Genomic DNA, 16,641 nt, shown 5'->3' on the forward strand with positions numbered 1-16,641 from the left:
CTAGGTGCATGCACATGACTTCGCGAATGATGCGATTTCTTCAAAACGCGTGAACGCGTGCGTCGCGTTTCCAAAGTTCTGCGCGCCTCGTACGTGAAGTGCTGAAGCATCACAAATCATGCATCGATCAGCGCAATGAAGTCGCGCAATCGCAGAAGCCATCATTTGCAAGAAAAAGCATGTAGCCGACTGGGTTAGTCCCAAGCATCAGTGGCCGACGGCCTAGCAAAAGGGAAACGGAATCAGTCTGCCTGACAGACAACCATACACCGAGCTCAAACCCCGTGAAGGGTGAGCTCAGGCTGCCGGAAGCTGCCAAAGTTGTTCTCCGCCACCTGTCGTCCGAAACGCTCTACAAAAGAAAAGAGAGTTCCATGGTGGACGAACTGTCAGAGTCTCAACCATCACACACCCCGAAGGACGTGGACGGGAGACGCTGACACAGGTCGTTGTGGTGAGGACGATGGGTGAGGGCGACGAACTTTTTTTATGTCCCTCGGCAAATCCCCGGTGCACTAGTCTACTAGGGCCTTGGCAGAAAGATGGGCGGAGGTGCGATGTTGCCCGCAGGTCGTGCACACGAGTAGGCACCGAACACTGAACATCACCTTTTGGGGATAGACTAGGCGTGCTTTCACTCTTCGCGACGACTGCTTCCTAACACTGTTTGACGGTGCATTGAAGCCCAGGGACTAGGTCGCCACCATAGCTTTCCGCCGAGAATCATAATCCTCATCCCGTTGCGACATCGACACTACAATCACATCAACCATGGCGGACCTATCCATCGACGAGGCGAACAAGATTCGTCTGTCTATGGGCCTTTCTGCTCTCCCTGGCGGAAGTACTCCTGCAGCGCCCGCAGCATCCTCAGGCCTCGATTTCAAGGCTGCGCAAAATGGCGACGACTCGGACGAAGAGCCAGCGAGCACCATCGAGACACGCGAGGCCGCCGCTTCAGACAACTGGAAGAAATTGGAAGAAGAGAGACTGGCTAAGATAAGACGCGAAGAGCGCGCTGCTGCGATCAAGAAGGAGCGCGAAAAGGCGGCGCGCTTTGCGAAGCTTGAGGGCAAGGGGCTTGCAGATGAAGCTGATGTTGACGATGACCTGGCCTGGCTAAAGAGCAGCAAGAAGCGCCAGAAGAAGATCGCCAAGGAAGAACAGATGCGCAAGGAGCTTGAAGAGCGCGAGCGCCAGGCACTCGAGGCCATGCAGTACACCGATAAAGACCTTGCGGGTGTCAAAGTCGGACACGAGGTCGATCAGTTCGACGACGAGGATCAGATCCTTGTTCTCAAAGATACTGCAGTCGATGCGGAAGAAGAAGACGAGCTGGAGGCGGTTTCTTTGAGGGAAAAGGAGCGATTGCAAGAGCGACTCGATTCGAAAAAGCGGAAGCGCGCATACGACCCCAACGATATGGACGAATCAGGCCAAAAGTCGATACTTGCACAATACGATGAGGAGATCGAGGGCAAAAAGGGCAAGGCGTTCACATTAGACGGCAAGGGCCGAACTGTTGAAGATGTACAAGCCGAGGTTACAGGTGCAGCGAAGCCAAAGAAGGTTGCTATCAGCCTAGACATACTCAAAGAGGATGCGCCCACCAATGACTACATGGACATTTCGGAAGTCAAGATGAAAAAGCCTAAGAAGAAGAAGAGCAAGAAGTCTAAGCGAGAACGCGTCGAAGATGAAGACGAAATGGCTGTCATGGCCATGGAAGAACCTGCTGCTGGCGACGACATGGATCTTGACGGTGGTGAAGTCTCTGCACCACAGCAAAAGAAGAAGAAAGTTTTCGACGAGTCTTTCGTGGATGACGATGACCTCCAAGCGAATCTCGCAGCACAGCGTCAAAAGGCCCTCAAGAAGCGCAAGAAGATGCGACCGGAAGACCTCGCACGGCAACTGCGCGAAGAAGCATCTACACCTCAACCAGACGTTATGGAGTCTACTGAAGACGGTGAAGGTGCCCTTGTCATCGACGAAACTACCGAATTTGTACAAAATCTGGGTGCTGCTGGCGATGCAGACGAAGAGGAGGCCCGGCGGAAACGCAGAAAGTCCAGCCACATCTCTGAAGGCACCAAGTCAATGGGCGATATCCCAGTTGCCGACGAAGATGGCGATGTTGACATGGAACAGTCCTACGCCGAAGCAGCCGAAGCAGAGGAGGCTCGCAACCGCAGCGTTTCTCGCGCTCGGTCCACAGAGATTACTGAGACGGGTCTTGAGGCTGAGAAGACTGTCGACCAAGGTCTTGGTGCCACTCTTGCCCTGCTCAAGCAACGAGGCTTAGTCACACAGACCGATGCTGGGGAGAAGAACGCCATGTACCGCGACCGCCAGAAGTTCCTTGCCGACAAGCTCAAGGCCGAAGCCGATGCAGAACGCCAGCGTAAGATCGCTCGTGAACGCGAACGAGGCTCTGCCCGCTGGAACAACATGACTCCACGTGAACGTGAAGAATGGGCCCGCAAGAACAACACCAGCGCCGACATGGTCGAGAGCCGCCGCCTCGCTGAGCTCTTTAACAAGGAGTACACACCCAACATTGAGCTCAAATATGTCGATGAGCACGGCCGCTCGATGAACCAGAAAGAAGCGTTCAAGCAGCTCAGTCACCAGTTTCACGGTAAAGGAAGTGGAAACACGAAGACGAAGAAGCAACTTGACAAGATTGCTGCTGAGAAGAAGAGGATGGCCGAGAGTTCGCTTGAGGCTAGTAGAAGTGGAGGTGGTGGATTGGGAAATGCTTTCGATGACCAGGCGAAGAAGAAGGGTACTGCTGGTGTCCGCCTGCAGTAGACTTTCGATTTTCGATCATTCCAGGACTTACATGTCGTCGTCATCATCACGAACTAACGAGAAGTACTCGGAATTTTGTCGCGGACATGAAAGGTCAGTAAGCTCCTGAAGCTGTACATTAGAAACTCTGTCATTAATGCGAATCTTTACAATAGAACGTTTCCAATCGACAGTGATGATGGTATGCTACCCTCTGTGTGTGCATTGTACTGACATTAGGACACCACCTAGTCTGGCACTGTCGTCAACACGTTGTGAATTTCCCCGTGTCCTGAGGTGCCACATGATCGTAGGCATCATCCTAAGGTAAAGTACATGGTTTGTAGTCCTACATTGCGGTAGGTTTGTATCTGTGAACCCCATGGTGCACTAGCATATTGCGCCAAGTGCCATCCTAGCCGCAGCCAACGCGGCGGCTTTCGACGCAAGTCGCTGTCCCACCAGTTGCATGAAGAGATGCCCGGGCAAGAGACGTAATTCTCAGCATGATCTTTTGACTCATGGCACTATACTGCCATTGTCCTTGGTAATGAGACAAACACCGTAGCCTCTGTTCTCCTTACTCCTCTGTTCTCCTTACTCCTCTGTTCTCCTTACTCCTCTGTTCTCCTTACTCCTCTGTTCTCCTTACTCCTCTGTTCTCCTTACTCCTCTGTTCTCCTTACTCCTCTGTTCTCCTTACTCCTCTGTTCTCCTTACTCCTCTGTTCTCCTTACTCCTCTGTTCTCCTTACTTGGGAGTTACCTATAAGATGTTGCTAGCACAAAAAAGAGATATGTTTAATGCATTCATTCTTTCCATTTGACCCAGGCAATCGGTCATGAAGATCGTCCTTTCATATGCCTCCAACGTGAAACAGACAACGATATTTACTTAAACTTGGTTTCCAACGTACCAAGTCATCCACGACGTTTGCCAGAGACTTTGTGTAATCAGGCCTGATTAAGGGGTCGTGCATGCGTTCTTTAGTATCTGAGGCCAGTTGGAGTAATGCGAAGAGTTTATCCCGGGGATCTGAGGCGCAAAAATGAGACGTAAACCTGAGCAGAAAGTCGATGTCTAGGTCCACGAGCCTTTCGTCCATATCGATAAGCGAGTACCACGAGTGGCAAACTTGGCTAACAGAGAGAGGACCGTAACCGGGCAATAGAGTCTTAGTATGCAATGTGTCTTGCCAATGCAATAGATTATCACCAATCCTAAATTGGACCTTGCGGCCACCTCCCTCGCTCCTTGGAGCCAAGAAAACCTCTTGTACAATCCATATTCGGCTCCACCACGGTCGACCTAAGACACCGTTGAAGCTGATCCATAGCGCCTTCTTGTACCGGTCAGGCGAGACTTCGTCCACCCTTGCATCATTGAGATTGAGCGCAGATTGGATGAGTGTTTCGTCCTGTGCCACGTCATCCCACAACGGATGCGGACTCTTAAAAAGATCCTCGTATAGACTCGACAATGCTTCGCCATCGAGTCTGTTTATGAGAGGATGTAGGTGTTCCGTCCATAGCCTCATAAGAAACCGACTATATTCATCGTCCGGCCCCAGCCACACCAACACTGATTCAGCCGACGAGTAGATCTTTCCCATCAACTGAACTTGATGCGTCTTCTCTCGCGGATCTTGTTGGTTAATGCACAAGGCATCAACCCACAGATACTGCTTGCTGTCATTGCGTAAGGCCATGAGCGCGATATGCAAGTTTCGTGTGATCCGAAATGACGCAATGATTGGTTCCTGATACGCGCCGGATGAATCCTTCGAGGGGCCGTAAAGCATAATCTCAACGGTATCCTCAATATCTCCCCAGCAGTAAGATAATGCAATGTATGGGGTGCGAGCACTAGAATTCTCGTTGATGTTGGTATAAACTAATTCGCAGGCGATGGGGTCGTCTCCAGATCCAGGTAGCAGAATGACGCATCGTATTTCTCTCAACTCGGGATCCAATGACAGGAAGGCGGTGTCGTCGTTGTCTACGCCGCGGGGAGGAAGATATGAGCGATCTAGAGTTTGGGACGTCGAGGACATTGAGTGATAAGCGTCGACTTTGTATGAGGTATAAGGAGAAGATAGAGGAGGAGAAGTAAACTATGATTGTAAGATAAGCTGAGAGTAAACAGGTCTGTGCAGGGACAACGCAGATGTAGATGCAGATGCGGTGCGACTGTGCTACCTCATTGGGGTTATACATACGTCACTGAATCCTAACCCACTACCACTACCACTCTATCCTTCTTACAAATAGAACAATCTAACTAGCATTCGGAACGTCCCAAATCTTACCAAAAGGATCATGGTGAGCATCTATCTCACGATTGTACTCCAAACCCAAACTCAAGAAATGGGCAACGTCCTCACCATACACCTTACTAACAAACGCATACATGCCATCGATGCCTGCCGAAACCCCACTAGTTGAGATGATGTTGCCGTCTTCGACCCAACGCGCGGTCGGTACCCAGTCTACGTTAGGACCCTGCGCGACAGCCCATGGCCAGGCTGCCTTGTTCGTTGTTGCTTTACGGCCGTCGAGTATACCTGCGCGGGAGAGGATAGTTGCGCCGGTGCAGACAGAGACTATGTATTTGAGCTGTAGGATGGTTAGTTAGTGGAAGTGGAAGGATAGATGGGGAGAGTGTGTTGTACTTTTGGATAAGTTTGCTTGACAAAATTGATCTCTTCAGTCATATTCCTGCGGGTACCACCACCGCCAGGGACGATGAGAACGTCGATATCACCCTTGTCGGTCGCAGGAGGCATGTGCATATCACCATGGCCTTGACGCTTGTTCTTCGCAACGACCGTGTGATTAGCCACACCTTGTCCGCGGCTTGCCAAGTAATCTGAGAAGGTTGTGGTTGGCATGATCTCTTGACCAAAGCCTCCAGTCATCATGGCTGAGGTTACCGGATCCATGGTCTTGCTGAGGACTGAGAACTGCGGCACGAGGGTAGAGTTTTGATAGTACATGAAGAGTGTGTTGAGAAGGTCCATAGGACCGAAGATGTCGAGAGCCTGGTAGTGTGGGAACACAACCAGACCGAAGTGAGTGGGTAAAGTTGTGGTGTTGGTGATTTGTGGTTGTGTCGGTCTCGCAAAAGTTGAGCCGAAGGCCGCCAGGGCTAGAAGCAAGGTGTAGTATTGCATGTTTGAAAATGTATACACAAAGATTTTGGGTGACAAGAGAGAGTGATGGAATTTTTTTTGATGAGAACGAGGCGATGGAAGGTAGTTGAATTAGAATATGGAGCAAGGGGCCTTCAAACAAAGACCACTGTATCTTGGCCCTTCTGTGAAGGACCAATTCGACTTTTTGTACTCACGACTCCTGCGAACAGTGTATGCCTGAAATCTCCACAGTGGAGTCCAGAAACAGCATTTTGGCGTCACAGTAATCTAAGTCGTTTGAATGTATTGGTCCTAATGTGCTCATCAGCATTGCAGAGCAGTGATTGAGGCACAGGACACCTGTCAAGTGACTCGAAACAAATGGATATCGAAGCGATAGGAGGCACGGGCGGATCAGTCGGTTGTGCGATATCCTGCACCCCCAATGTCGAGAACAACCAGCATAGCAGCGCGTTCCTGATGTATGAGAAGGTTTGAGCGACTTCTGGGGACTATGACTCTATAAGTCCGCTGGGATCTAAGCGACTGGTGATGACCTCGAGAGCTTGCCTCCACCGATGACTCGTATCTCTTCAGACAGCTTTTGGTGTTCTCGTGTGGCATTGGCGAACCGACGGGGCGTAATAGATTGAGGTTGAGGGGTCAATCCTTGGGGTAATTAAACAAATTGTGGGGGAAACATGCTTCATGCGTATGGCAGCAAGCCCAGAATGCCGCTTTTGGTAACATGTGCTTGTGTCCTGGTCTTTGGGTATTTCATGTGTCTGTTCGCTCTGCGTTTGAACAGATAATCGAGCATGTGCTTGCACTGCAGCATGCATTTATATTTTTAGATACCAGTAATAGAGATCTGCTCCTAAAGCTATCAGTGGTTATTGCGCTAATGCTTTCTTTTGACAGTCGAGCTTTGACTGTCTTCGGCTCCTCGTGTCAAGTTTGACCAGCCTCCGCTGGTACCAAGGTAACCGGCAATGCGATCTGTCCGTGCCGCGCTCGCGTTCTCCAAGCTTTGTCTAGCCTGTTCGCATGATGCGAACATGGTTTGATGTTCATGGAGATAGAACTAAGTCATGATCTCTCTGTTCGCAAAGCCATAGGGTAGGCTAGTGAGTGGTTGCAGACAGCACAACGTTCTTCAATCATACGTGTCCAAGTGGAATTGAAAAATGAACATTGTTTGAAAAGGCGAACAAGAAAGTTGTTAGTCGAGTGCGCGATCGTGAGACAGCATCGAGATCCCGCGCCAAGTAAGCGGGTTCCTGCGATAATGACGTACCTTCAGCCGCGCGAGATCCCAGCCTGAAATCTTCACAGCAAAGCGCATCTTTCAGCCTCCTGCATCCAAGTACACCATTCTCCAATCGCGCCGCTATATAGTTACCCTACAGTGTTGTATTGCCCCGTGTTAGCATCGACACGTACACAACATCAACAACAACATACCCGCGCATCGATGCATGCGAAAGCTTGCTGTGATAACTCGGCCTCACAGAGGTAGCACATTCGGTGACAATGCCCTCCAGTCGGCCAGCCCTTGATGCGCGCCGGTCAACGCTCCGTAGGCAAAATCCTTATGCGAATCGCCAGGAGGAGATATGCTGACATTGTATACCGGCACACAGATTATACTACCTTCCCAACTATTCCCCCCAAGTCTCGCGGTCGACCACCGTCTGACTCCCCGTCCGGCCAAGATGGCAACCGCTCCGAAGATGGCAGCAACAACCACCACGAGTCGCCTTTGCCGACGAGGCAGCTTATCGTACTAGCTGTCATAGCTCTCGCCGAGCAAACAGCCCTCAACTCGATAAGCCCATATCTACCAGAGATGACAAAATCTTTCCCCCAAGTCAAGGATGGACAGACAGGCTTATACGTCGGGCTCATCGCATCGTCTTTTGCGTTGGCGCAATTCACAACAAACTTCTTTTGGGGTTGGCTATCTGATAAGATCGGACGAAAGCCAGTCATCATCATGGGCACTTTTTTGACCATGTGTTGTTTCCTGGCTTTTGGGTTCTGTAGAGAACTATGGCAGGCTATACTTGTCCAGGCCTTGATGGGCTTTGTCAACGGAAACAATGGCGTTGTGTCGACATGTTTGGGTGAGATTACGGATCGAAGCAACCAGTCGCGCGCCTTTACCTACCTGCCCGTCATTTACGGTATCGGTGGCATAACAGGACCGATCGTGGGAGGGCTTTTGGTGCTCTACCAAAACCCGTTCAACAAGAGCCAGTCGAATCCTTATCCGTATCTTCTTCCGAACCTCTTTTCGGCCCTCATCCTCGCGATAGATCTGATAGTGTGCATGCTCTTCCTAGAAGAGAGTTTGGAGGAAGCTAAGAATTTACCTCCTCTCGGAAAGAGACTAGGTAACCTGTTCTCATGGATGTGGCAGTTTACAAGCTCGACACGACCGACCTACGTACGACGCCTGTTAGGCAACCACAAGAATCACAGTTCGCTGGACGGCACACAAGACGATGTAGACGAAGACGATGCTTCCGACGCTTCTGGAGAGTCTGCACCTACGCTCTTCCCGCATAGCAGCGGTGACGAACTCACGCGCAAGGAGATTTTGAACCGGGATACTGTCCTGCTTCTCGTAACATACTTCATATTCCAACTCGCGAACATCTCGTACAACTCCCTTTATCCCATCTTTGCGGAAGAGCAACCACCTACTGGACGCGGGTTGAAACCTGAAGCTGTCGGGTTATCCTTGTCTTTCGCTGGCGCCATAACAATACTATTCCAGATAGGTGTATTTGGCAGGCTCCGAGGCAAGCTCGGCAATAAGATGGCATACAGAATCAGTTTAGGATTGTTCATCGCAGCCTTCGGTCTCATGCCCTGGGTAGGCTATAAAGAGAGTAAGGGGTACAAGGGTATCGGCTCCGGTGCTGGCTGGTTGTGGTTTGAGCTTGGTGTCGTGCTGGTAATTAAGACGATTGCAGGTGTCGGTGGTCTGACAGCTGCGCTCCTTATGGTAAGTTACTGTGTTTCCATTATATCGTGACCTACAGATGCTGACTTTGTACAGATCACCAACTCTGCACCCAATCACAACGTGCTCGGTACGCTCAATGGTCTCGCTCAGACGCTCTCCGCCGCCGGTCGCGCGGCTGGTCCTTTCCTTTCGGGTTCGCTTTTTACAGCTGCCACCAAGTTGAAGCCCAAAGGCGAAGCTTTGCCTTTCGGTACTTTCGCTGGTATCGCACTTATTGGGTTCATTTTGAGCTTCGGGATTCGTGGAGAGGGACTGGAAGCCGAAGGATTCAGTGATGAAGACGAGGAAGATGAAGATGAAGAGGAAGAGATTGGCGAGGGAGTAAATGAACGCACAGGACTGATACGGAAATAAGAGGTGCGCGAAACTCAGTATATATCACAGCATATTTGCATGGCTTAGGCCTCTAAATCTTGTCTCTCAGCGCGGCGTTCGTATGGCGGATCTAGAATACATTCATCTGGCAGAGGTTTTGGCCAATAACTAATTCCGATATGAAACGTTATCTGAACATTCACCACAGTCTCGGTTATTATAACAAATTGACGGGAGGCCCTTTCACAACAAGGGCAGATGATGACCCGAGAGATTGTCTTACCGCGGTGGAAGCTTGGCGTGATGATATTCATAAGACGGCAGCAGTGATATTGCTTGCGGTTCCTCCCGTCCACAAATAGCAGGCCTTCATCTAGTTACCTTAGGCGAGCTGTCAGAGATGAAGTGCGAGGTGCATGAAAATGCGCTTCCAGACCTTCCGGGTATTTTTGTGTACGACCCGGCATTGCGAGCATGCTCGAGGAGGGGGAAAGCATGCAACATCGGGAGCAGGAAGAGAGTAATGTTTGCGCAACGCGGGCTGGGTAAGGGTTGACGGTTGAAGAGAAGTGTTTGTGAGTGCAGATGGGTGCTAGGTTAGGCAACCCACAACGCCGAGCTGACCGCCGCCGACGAATGATGCTGGGCTGTGTATGAGTATTACTGCAGCACCTCTGCCAATGCACATGAGAGAGATCTGTTTCAATGCTGCAAGAATGACTTCGTCTAACGATGAGGCTAGCTGGCGATGGTCCTCCGCCGCAAACAAGACGCTTATTCCGCTAACGGCCCGTCTACAGCAGCGTGCCAAGCCTCACGTGCAGGAAATGATTGGGTTTAGGCATGCTGCCGTCTTGAATCTCATCCTCTGTGCTTTCCCGATACACGATGGCGCTGTCAGCATTGCTGTGCTGGCGCGCTGCTGAGCCCGACCCGCACAGGCTTGATTCTCAAAGCTTCCTCCAGCTTAGCATCTTCTAGCCCTCCTGGGTGACCAGCCAGCGAGATTGTGTAACAAGCCACTATGCAGTGCCATTGGCATCGTTGCTAGCGGACTGGAGGCGGTTCCGTAGTTGCTGGCCTGGGCTTCCAGCCCCAAGATAGAACATGGGCCATAGCTCGCGGGACTATCTCGTGTCGCGTGTAGCATGCGAAATAGGATTTGCATAAGAATCTCGGCAGGGCCGAATCGAGCTCGTGTTGTTTGTCTTGGTATGCACATCCGTCTATCATTGTCTAAACCTTTTTACTCCTTTTCTCGACCGTTGTAGTCGTTCCCTTATTGTTGACTACATAGAAGATTGGCAGTATGGGTTGGAGTTTCCACGGCCACAAGCGAGATGTCGATGCGGAAAAGCATCTCAAACGGCTGCACAAGACAACACCATTTATCGAGTCCCCGCTAGTTGGCGCCGATCACGAACATTTGGTGTTCTCTCAACGACATGAAGCCAATAGCGTGGAACTCTTCTTCGACTTGTTCTTCGTTGCTAATCTGGCAACCTTCACAGCCTATCACTCTATTACTGACATAGACTATCTGCTGGCATACATCGGTTTCTTTGGCATATTATGGTCGTGTTGGTTTCAGATCACACTCCATGATGTACGATTTGCACGAGACTCGCTCTATGAGCGCGTGTGCAAGACGATCCAATTCATCGTATTTGTCGGTTTGGCGTTGGTTGGAAGCCAATTCAACCCAGCAAACTCGAATGGCAAGGGGAACAATACGGTAAGTTTGATATCCGCACCTCGAGCAAATTATACTGAGTTATGCAGAACTTCCGTATCCTGTGTTACACACTAGTCATCAGCCGTGGTCTCCTCGCCATCCAATATCTGGTCGTCCTTTACTTCACTTGGAGAGCGAAATATGGAAAGATCTACCTCCCACTCATTCTCATGTTCGCCATCTATGCAGTCAGCATGGGTGCATTCGCCGCTATGACACCCGCTTTCCAAACCGAAGGCGACAATAGCAGGCGGCTCGTTTACCTCGTGTGGTACGTCGTTATGATACTTGAAGGCGTCGGAGTCGTTGCTATATCGTGCATCTGGCGCATGATGAGCTTCAAAAAGACCCATCTGATGGAGCGCATGAGCTTGTTGACGATTATTGTTATTGGCGAGGGTGCAATCGGCGTCACGAAGACAGTGAGTAGGATGATGGGAAAGCACGGACTGGAAGTCGAAGGATGCTTCTTGATCATGTGTATCATTGTCGTACTTGTGCTGATATGGGCTCTGTGAGTATACGCAGGTACAGAAACTATGAGTTCCCAAAGCTAACAAAACCCTAGCTACTTTGACAACTTCCCCCACGGTCATTACGGGACCATCCGGCAACAAATATGGTCTCTACTACATTTTCCCTTCCAACTTGCCATTGTTGGTGTAGTCGAGGGTTCTCAGCAAGTTGCCTTGGCTCGATATGTCGCCAAAAATACCAGGAAAGTTACCACATCCATCCTTCAATACTGTCAGGACGACCACCTTGACGGCCAGAAATTACAAGACAAGCTACAGTATCTTTTGGAATATTTCGAGCTAGACAGCAAGTTTGAAACCAAAAGCTTTTACAACCAGGCTGAGTCGGCTATCTGGATTGTCGGGAACGCTACGGGCATCTGCTCGCCGCAGAACACTACAGAGTACAACATGGGTGAAGACGATGACGATGGTACCTGGCCTGGGGCGCTTAAGAACGTATCTCACCTTCTCAGCAACGGAATGTATACCGGTCTCGGCATGAAGATTCCAGTCGACAAACTCGAAGATTACAGTCCCCTCGAAGTCGGTCTCAAAGGATTCGAGCTCGTCTACCTTTACTACTGGTCGTCTTTCTGCCTCCTTCTCATCTGCCTGATCATATTTCTCTTCTTGATTCGCCGTCACAAAGCCGATCTTTTCGACTTCACGTCCATTATATCGCGCTTCCTTGCCCTGGGCGTCGGCGGCGCAATGTTGGCTCTAATGGCCGATACAAAGCGGCTGCACTCTGTGATCGAATCACCTGCGCTCTTACCCATCTGCGTTGTCCTCTTATTCCTCATCCTAGTCATCGACAAACTTAGCTCGATATATTGCAACTGGCGACTCCAAAAGAGCGGGAAGCCATATGCGTTGGAGTACGAAGAGCATGGGTACCATGGCCACGGAAATATTCCACACGGACCCGTACACGAGACGGGTGTGCTACACGAGCATGTGCCTCATGACGCGGGGTTAGAAGAGATGCGCAAAACAGCACGGTGGAGCTCGCAACCCGAAGACATGAGGCCACTCACAACTCAAAGCACGGAGTACAACTCGCCGCATCAAAGCTACGCCATGGAGCCTCTCACGAGCCCGCCGCTTATGAGCCCCCCAATGTCGGGGCACGATCCGGTGGCCAATCAGGGATATATGGGCCATGCCCCAACTGGATATGCTCCTGTGAGCACGGAACAGAACTATGGCGCGTAGGGGATCGATGAGGATGGTGTAGATCTGGACCTTTCCTGATACTTGATCATTTTAGCAAGCGCGGCGTTATTGTTTGGCAAGACATGCCTTACACGCACAATATCCGAAGACGGGTGCGGGACAAAGATGGGCATCATCATATGGTGTTATCTGTTACAGGGTAATAATGGACTAGGTGGCGGCCAAGTTCAATATCTTGAATGAAAACCTTTCAACCCTTGCTTAGCCCTAGTCATCGCTCTCATTCACGACGCTAGATCGACGGACAGAGATCTGCGGTGCAACGTCAACACCTCACAAAGATCACCGATCTCGCACTCTTCTCGAGCTTTCAAAAGATGTTCTTCAAAACAAGTGACATGTGACAGCGATACGAGGTTCGCAGTTCCTGCTGAGGTGGCACAATCGTGTTGTATCAGCCCCCAATATAGAGACTGGGTGGCCAGCAAGCCACAACACCAACATCCAACTGTATGTGTCATTCTAGCATCTCTTAATTCCTGCGTAGCACCGCAATCGGACCGCCCTTGCCACTTACGAAGAAAGATTACGGCTGATAAGACTCCACTAGTAGCAGCAGTGCAGACTGAGCTTGCGATAACTCGCAAATCCGGACTCCCAGTATATCCATACGTTTATCTTCGCTCCTACACCTGCAGCCACGTTCCTGAATTCATCAAGGTCTTAAAGTCGGCTAACCAGGAGGAAGTAATACAAACAGTTTTGAGACCAGATCAGGTTGAGAAGGAGATTCAGGTCCACAGGGTGCTCAAATATAGGTTAGGGTGGTGCCTGTCGTGCGCAGTCAGGTTACGCGAACATAGTAAATCATGCTAGAGAGTGGAAGAGAAGAAAGAATGAGACCGATAGCTGCTTTTCATGGGGAGGGGATACGCCTTGATCGGGCATTGCTTCGGGAAGCCAGGTCAGGGTTCAAAACTGTGCTAAAACAACTAGGCCGCGTCAGTTGTTGTGGCGGAGAAGAGGAAGAAGAAGAGTGTCCATTGACGAGGGAGGTGGTTGGGGGCGACGATGATTCTGTCAGGGTGGTGAGTTTTCTTGGTGGACGTCGCAAGATGGATTCACCAGCGTCTTCGCCTTCGCCATTTGCACGCTGTTTTGATGATCCATGGCCTCTTCGAGGTGGTGGAAATGTTAGAGACAGCTACGCCTTGGTGAATTCCGCAGTCTTTATGGAAGAGCGTCGGCGACAGCGAAAGGACAGCGCTTCCGAAATCAACCAGAACGAAGACCCGAGTTTCAAAAACGGCGTGCATACACTTAGGCGAGCAGGTGCTCGAAAAGAATACTTACAAGATGTATATCTCGAGGTCCCGCGCACGCCAACAGTGTTCACTATTGGCCCGCATAGCGATCTAGACTGGCTCAGGTTCTCGTACTTGCTCCGCAACAACCAACTAAATTTCGACGATATCACGGAGCTCGTATCGCGATATTCGCTTGACGATGGCGACCTCCTTCTGAACGATATCGCGCAACATAGCCTCTCGGTCGACCATCAGCCAAACGTACGTAACAGTACATCGTGGTCGTCTGTACGTCAACCAGGAGTTACCGAATGGGACGTTTCCTCTGGTCATGGAGACAGTCAGGCGTCAACACTAAGTGTTAGAAATAGCGGAAGTACAACCGGGGAGACAAGCTGCGGAGCAGAAAACCAGAGTTCAATCGGCATTGAACCATTTTACCATGAGCCAGACGAGACACAGAATCTTCCTGGAGACGGACAGACCGGCGAGATGGAACAGCTAGCCATCAGGGTGAGAGGTTCCGGATATTTGGACCAGTCTCATCACGAATGTTACAGCAATGAGCCGGACGCGTCTCAATCATGCTTCTCTTCTGATTCGTCGATTGATTCCACCGACTTTTCGAAACCGGAAGTCGATGTTACAGCAGCCAGAACAAGACCGACTGCATTGTCCTGGTGGAGGCCAAAAAGGAAGTACGATGAAATCCATGAAGTCACAAGGGCTGCGAGCATTCCCAATTTTCAAGAATATCCAGTCGGACTCTGGAAGAGGATAAGCAAAAAGACGTCGAATCACTTGCTGAACACGAATCCAAAGGACGAGGTGGACCGGAAGCTGCAAGCCAAACTCTCCAAGATCGAACATTCCTCGTTGCGAGCTTCCCGCGTGAGTGAGGGATATGTCAATCGCGACAGCCACTGTCACCTGGCACACAGAAAGCAGACCGCTGCCCCAAATGTCCAGTCAGATTTCTCTACCTCGTCCCACATCTTCAGCGCAATGAACCCCCTCAACAGCCCTCGCGCAAGCCAAAGTATGGCGAACAACACCACTAAATCCCAAAGAGGTAGCCGCAACAGCCCTGCCATGCTTACCAAATCGAGACCCTCCAGTAGCACCCACTCTACCAAGGTTGCCCCGCACGGTATCCACTCAGTGCACCGCCCCTACAAGCCCAGTCCTCTGAAGCACTTTACTCGAGTCAAATCACTGGATGTAAACAAAGAGCTTCCACCATTGCCTCCTGAAGCACGACGACTCGCGCACCAGGCTTCAAAGGGAACGTTGAAGGAAGTTGCTGCTGCTGTGAGGAAAGTAGCTATTCGAAATGTGGTTCATGAGTACGTAAATGAAATGGAAAGGGCGTATTGAGTATCGATCTTGATAGCGTCGTCCCCTTATTCGAGTTCGTTGTTCCGTGTTTTTGCTTCCTGTGTTGGACTGCGTTTTCGTAAGCTCGGCGATATCGGAGATCGTAGCTCGGGTTTAGGCTTATCAGATGGCATCATAGTAGGCATCCCTGAGCTGGCTGAACACTCATCCACGACCCCTCAACAGCGTGGTCCAATAATCGCAACATGGGCACCGCCAGGCAGCTACATCACGAGATGTGTATAGCATGCGATATGTCCGACCCCACACACGTAGCCTTGTTTATAAAAGACGCGTTGGTCCGCGTTTCGAGAACGCGTAGCTAACCAGTAACTAATCTTCAAACTCTTCGGCTCCTCAAACTTGAAGCTCAAATCCATCATGTCACGCCCAGGCCAATCCCACGAAAAAGATCCCCGGTGGACAGCCGTAGACGCCTACTCCCTCTCGCACCTCCACCCAGCCACGCGCACAGCCCCCTCCCCATCCACCCTCCAACACGCTCTCGACGCCTCCCAGGAAGCCGGTCTACCCGACATTGCTGTCTCGCCCTCGCAGGGTAAATACCTCCAGCTCACTGCTCGCCTTGCACGCGCAAACAACATCCTCGAAGTAGGCACTTTAGGCGGATACAGCACCATCTGGCTCGCGACGTCTAGCCCCAACGTGAAAGTGACGAGTATCGAAGTTGATAACCACCATGCCGAGGTCGCGCGAGCAAATATCCACAATGCTGGGTTGGGAGATAGCGTGGAGGTTAGACTTGGGGCTGGTATGGATGTCCTGCCAGACCTTGTTCAGCAGGTCAAGGAGGGTAAGAGGGCGAAATTCGACTTTGTCTTCATCGATGCCGATAAGGAGAATAACTGGAACTACGTTGACTTAGCGCTGGAGATGTGTGAATCGGGTGCGTGTGTTATTGTGGATAATGTGGTGAGGAAGGGGCAGTTGGCGGAGGAGACGGATGATCCGAGGATCGCGGGAGCAAGGAGGGTGGTGGAGAATGTGGGGAAGGACGATAGGTTAGATGGAGTGGTGCTGCAGACGGTTGGTGAGAAGTCTTATGATGGATTCTTGCTCGCTGTTGTGAAATGAGTGGGTGGGATGCAGATCGCTCTATGAGAGCGAAGGCGAGATACTCTCCAGCATACATTATCATTACTCTTTCTACCCTACTAATGACTTATCTCTTCACCACCAACATCGTCACTGGAGTAGTTGTTCTACCCCAAGACTGGTCACTACGTCCTCTT

The 16,641-nt window shown here is 50.8% G+C and overlaps 6 protein-coding genes across 6 annotated transcripts; 4 read left to right on the forward strand and 2 right to left on the reverse strand.

Annotated features, from left to right (window-relative positions):
- Positions 1 to 771: 771 nt before the first annotated feature.
- Positions 772 to 2,814, forward strand: ALTATR162_LOCUS4159 (uncharacterized protein; the record flags this gene model as incomplete). The annotated part of the gene is made up of 1 exon (XM_043311769.1): positions 772 to 2,814. The coding sequence occupies one exon, from the start codon at positions 772 to 774 to the stop codon at positions 2,812 to 2,814; it is 2,043 nt and encodes a 680-aa protein (XP_043167704.1).
- An 835-nt stretch (positions 2,815 to 3,649) lies between these two features.
- ALTATR162_LOCUS4160 (uncharacterized protein) lies at positions 3,650 to 4,846 on the reverse strand (the record flags this gene model as incomplete). The annotated part of the gene is made up of 1 exon (XM_043311770.1): positions 3,650 to 4,846. One exon carries the CDS (start codon positions 4,844 to 4,846, stop codon positions 3,650 to 3,652), a length of 1,197 nt encoding a protein of 398 aa, XP_043167705.1.
- Positions 4,847 to 5,069: 223 nt separating this feature from the next.
- On the reverse strand, positions 5,070 to 5,965 carry ALTATR162_LOCUS4161 (uncharacterized protein; the record flags this gene model as incomplete). Its single annotated transcript, XM_043311771.1, has 2 exons — positions 5,070 to 5,408; positions 5,465 to 5,965. The coding sequence occupies 2 exons, from the start codon at positions 5,963 to 5,965 to the stop codon at positions 5,070 to 5,072; spliced, it is 840 nt and encodes a 279-aa protein (XP_043167706.1).
- Positions 5,966 to 7,459: 1,494 nt separating this feature from the next.
- On the forward strand, positions 7,460 to 12,743 carry ALTATR162_LOCUS4162 (uncharacterized protein; the record flags this gene model as incomplete). The annotated part of the gene is made up of 6 exons (XM_043311772.1): positions 7,460 to 7,505; positions 7,570 to 8,939; positions 8,994 to 9,281; positions 10,573 to 11,010; positions 11,058 to 11,524; positions 11,579 to 12,743. The coding sequence occupies 6 exons, from the start codon at positions 7,460 to 7,462 to the stop codon at positions 12,741 to 12,743; spliced, it is 3,774 nt and encodes a 1,257-aa protein (XP_043167707.1).
- Positions 12,744 to 13,936: 1,193 nt separating this feature from the next.
- Positions 13,937 to 15,388, forward strand: ALTATR162_LOCUS4163 (uncharacterized protein; the record flags this gene model as incomplete). Its single annotated transcript, XM_043311773.1, has 1 exon — positions 13,937 to 15,388. One exon carries the CDS (start codon positions 13,937 to 13,939, stop codon positions 15,386 to 15,388), a length of 1,452 nt encoding a protein of 483 aa, XP_043167708.1.
- A 381-nt stretch (positions 15,389 to 15,769) lies between these two features.
- On the forward strand, positions 15,770 to 16,483 carry ALTATR162_LOCUS4164 (uncharacterized protein; the record flags this gene model as incomplete). Its single annotated transcript, XM_043311774.1, has 1 exon — positions 15,770 to 16,483. The coding sequence occupies one exon, from the start codon at positions 15,770 to 15,772 to the stop codon at positions 16,481 to 16,483; it is 714 nt and encodes a 237-aa protein (XP_043167709.1).
- Between the last annotated feature and the right edge of the window lie 158 nt (positions 16,484 to 16,641).

This window comes from Alternaria atra, assembly GCF_907166805.1.
Source record: "Alternaria atra isolate CS162 genome assembly, contig: 23, whole genome shotgun sequence".
NCBI classification, from domain to species: Eukaryota; Fungi; Ascomycota; class Dothideomycetes; order Pleosporales; family Pleosporaceae; genus Alternaria; species Alternaria atra.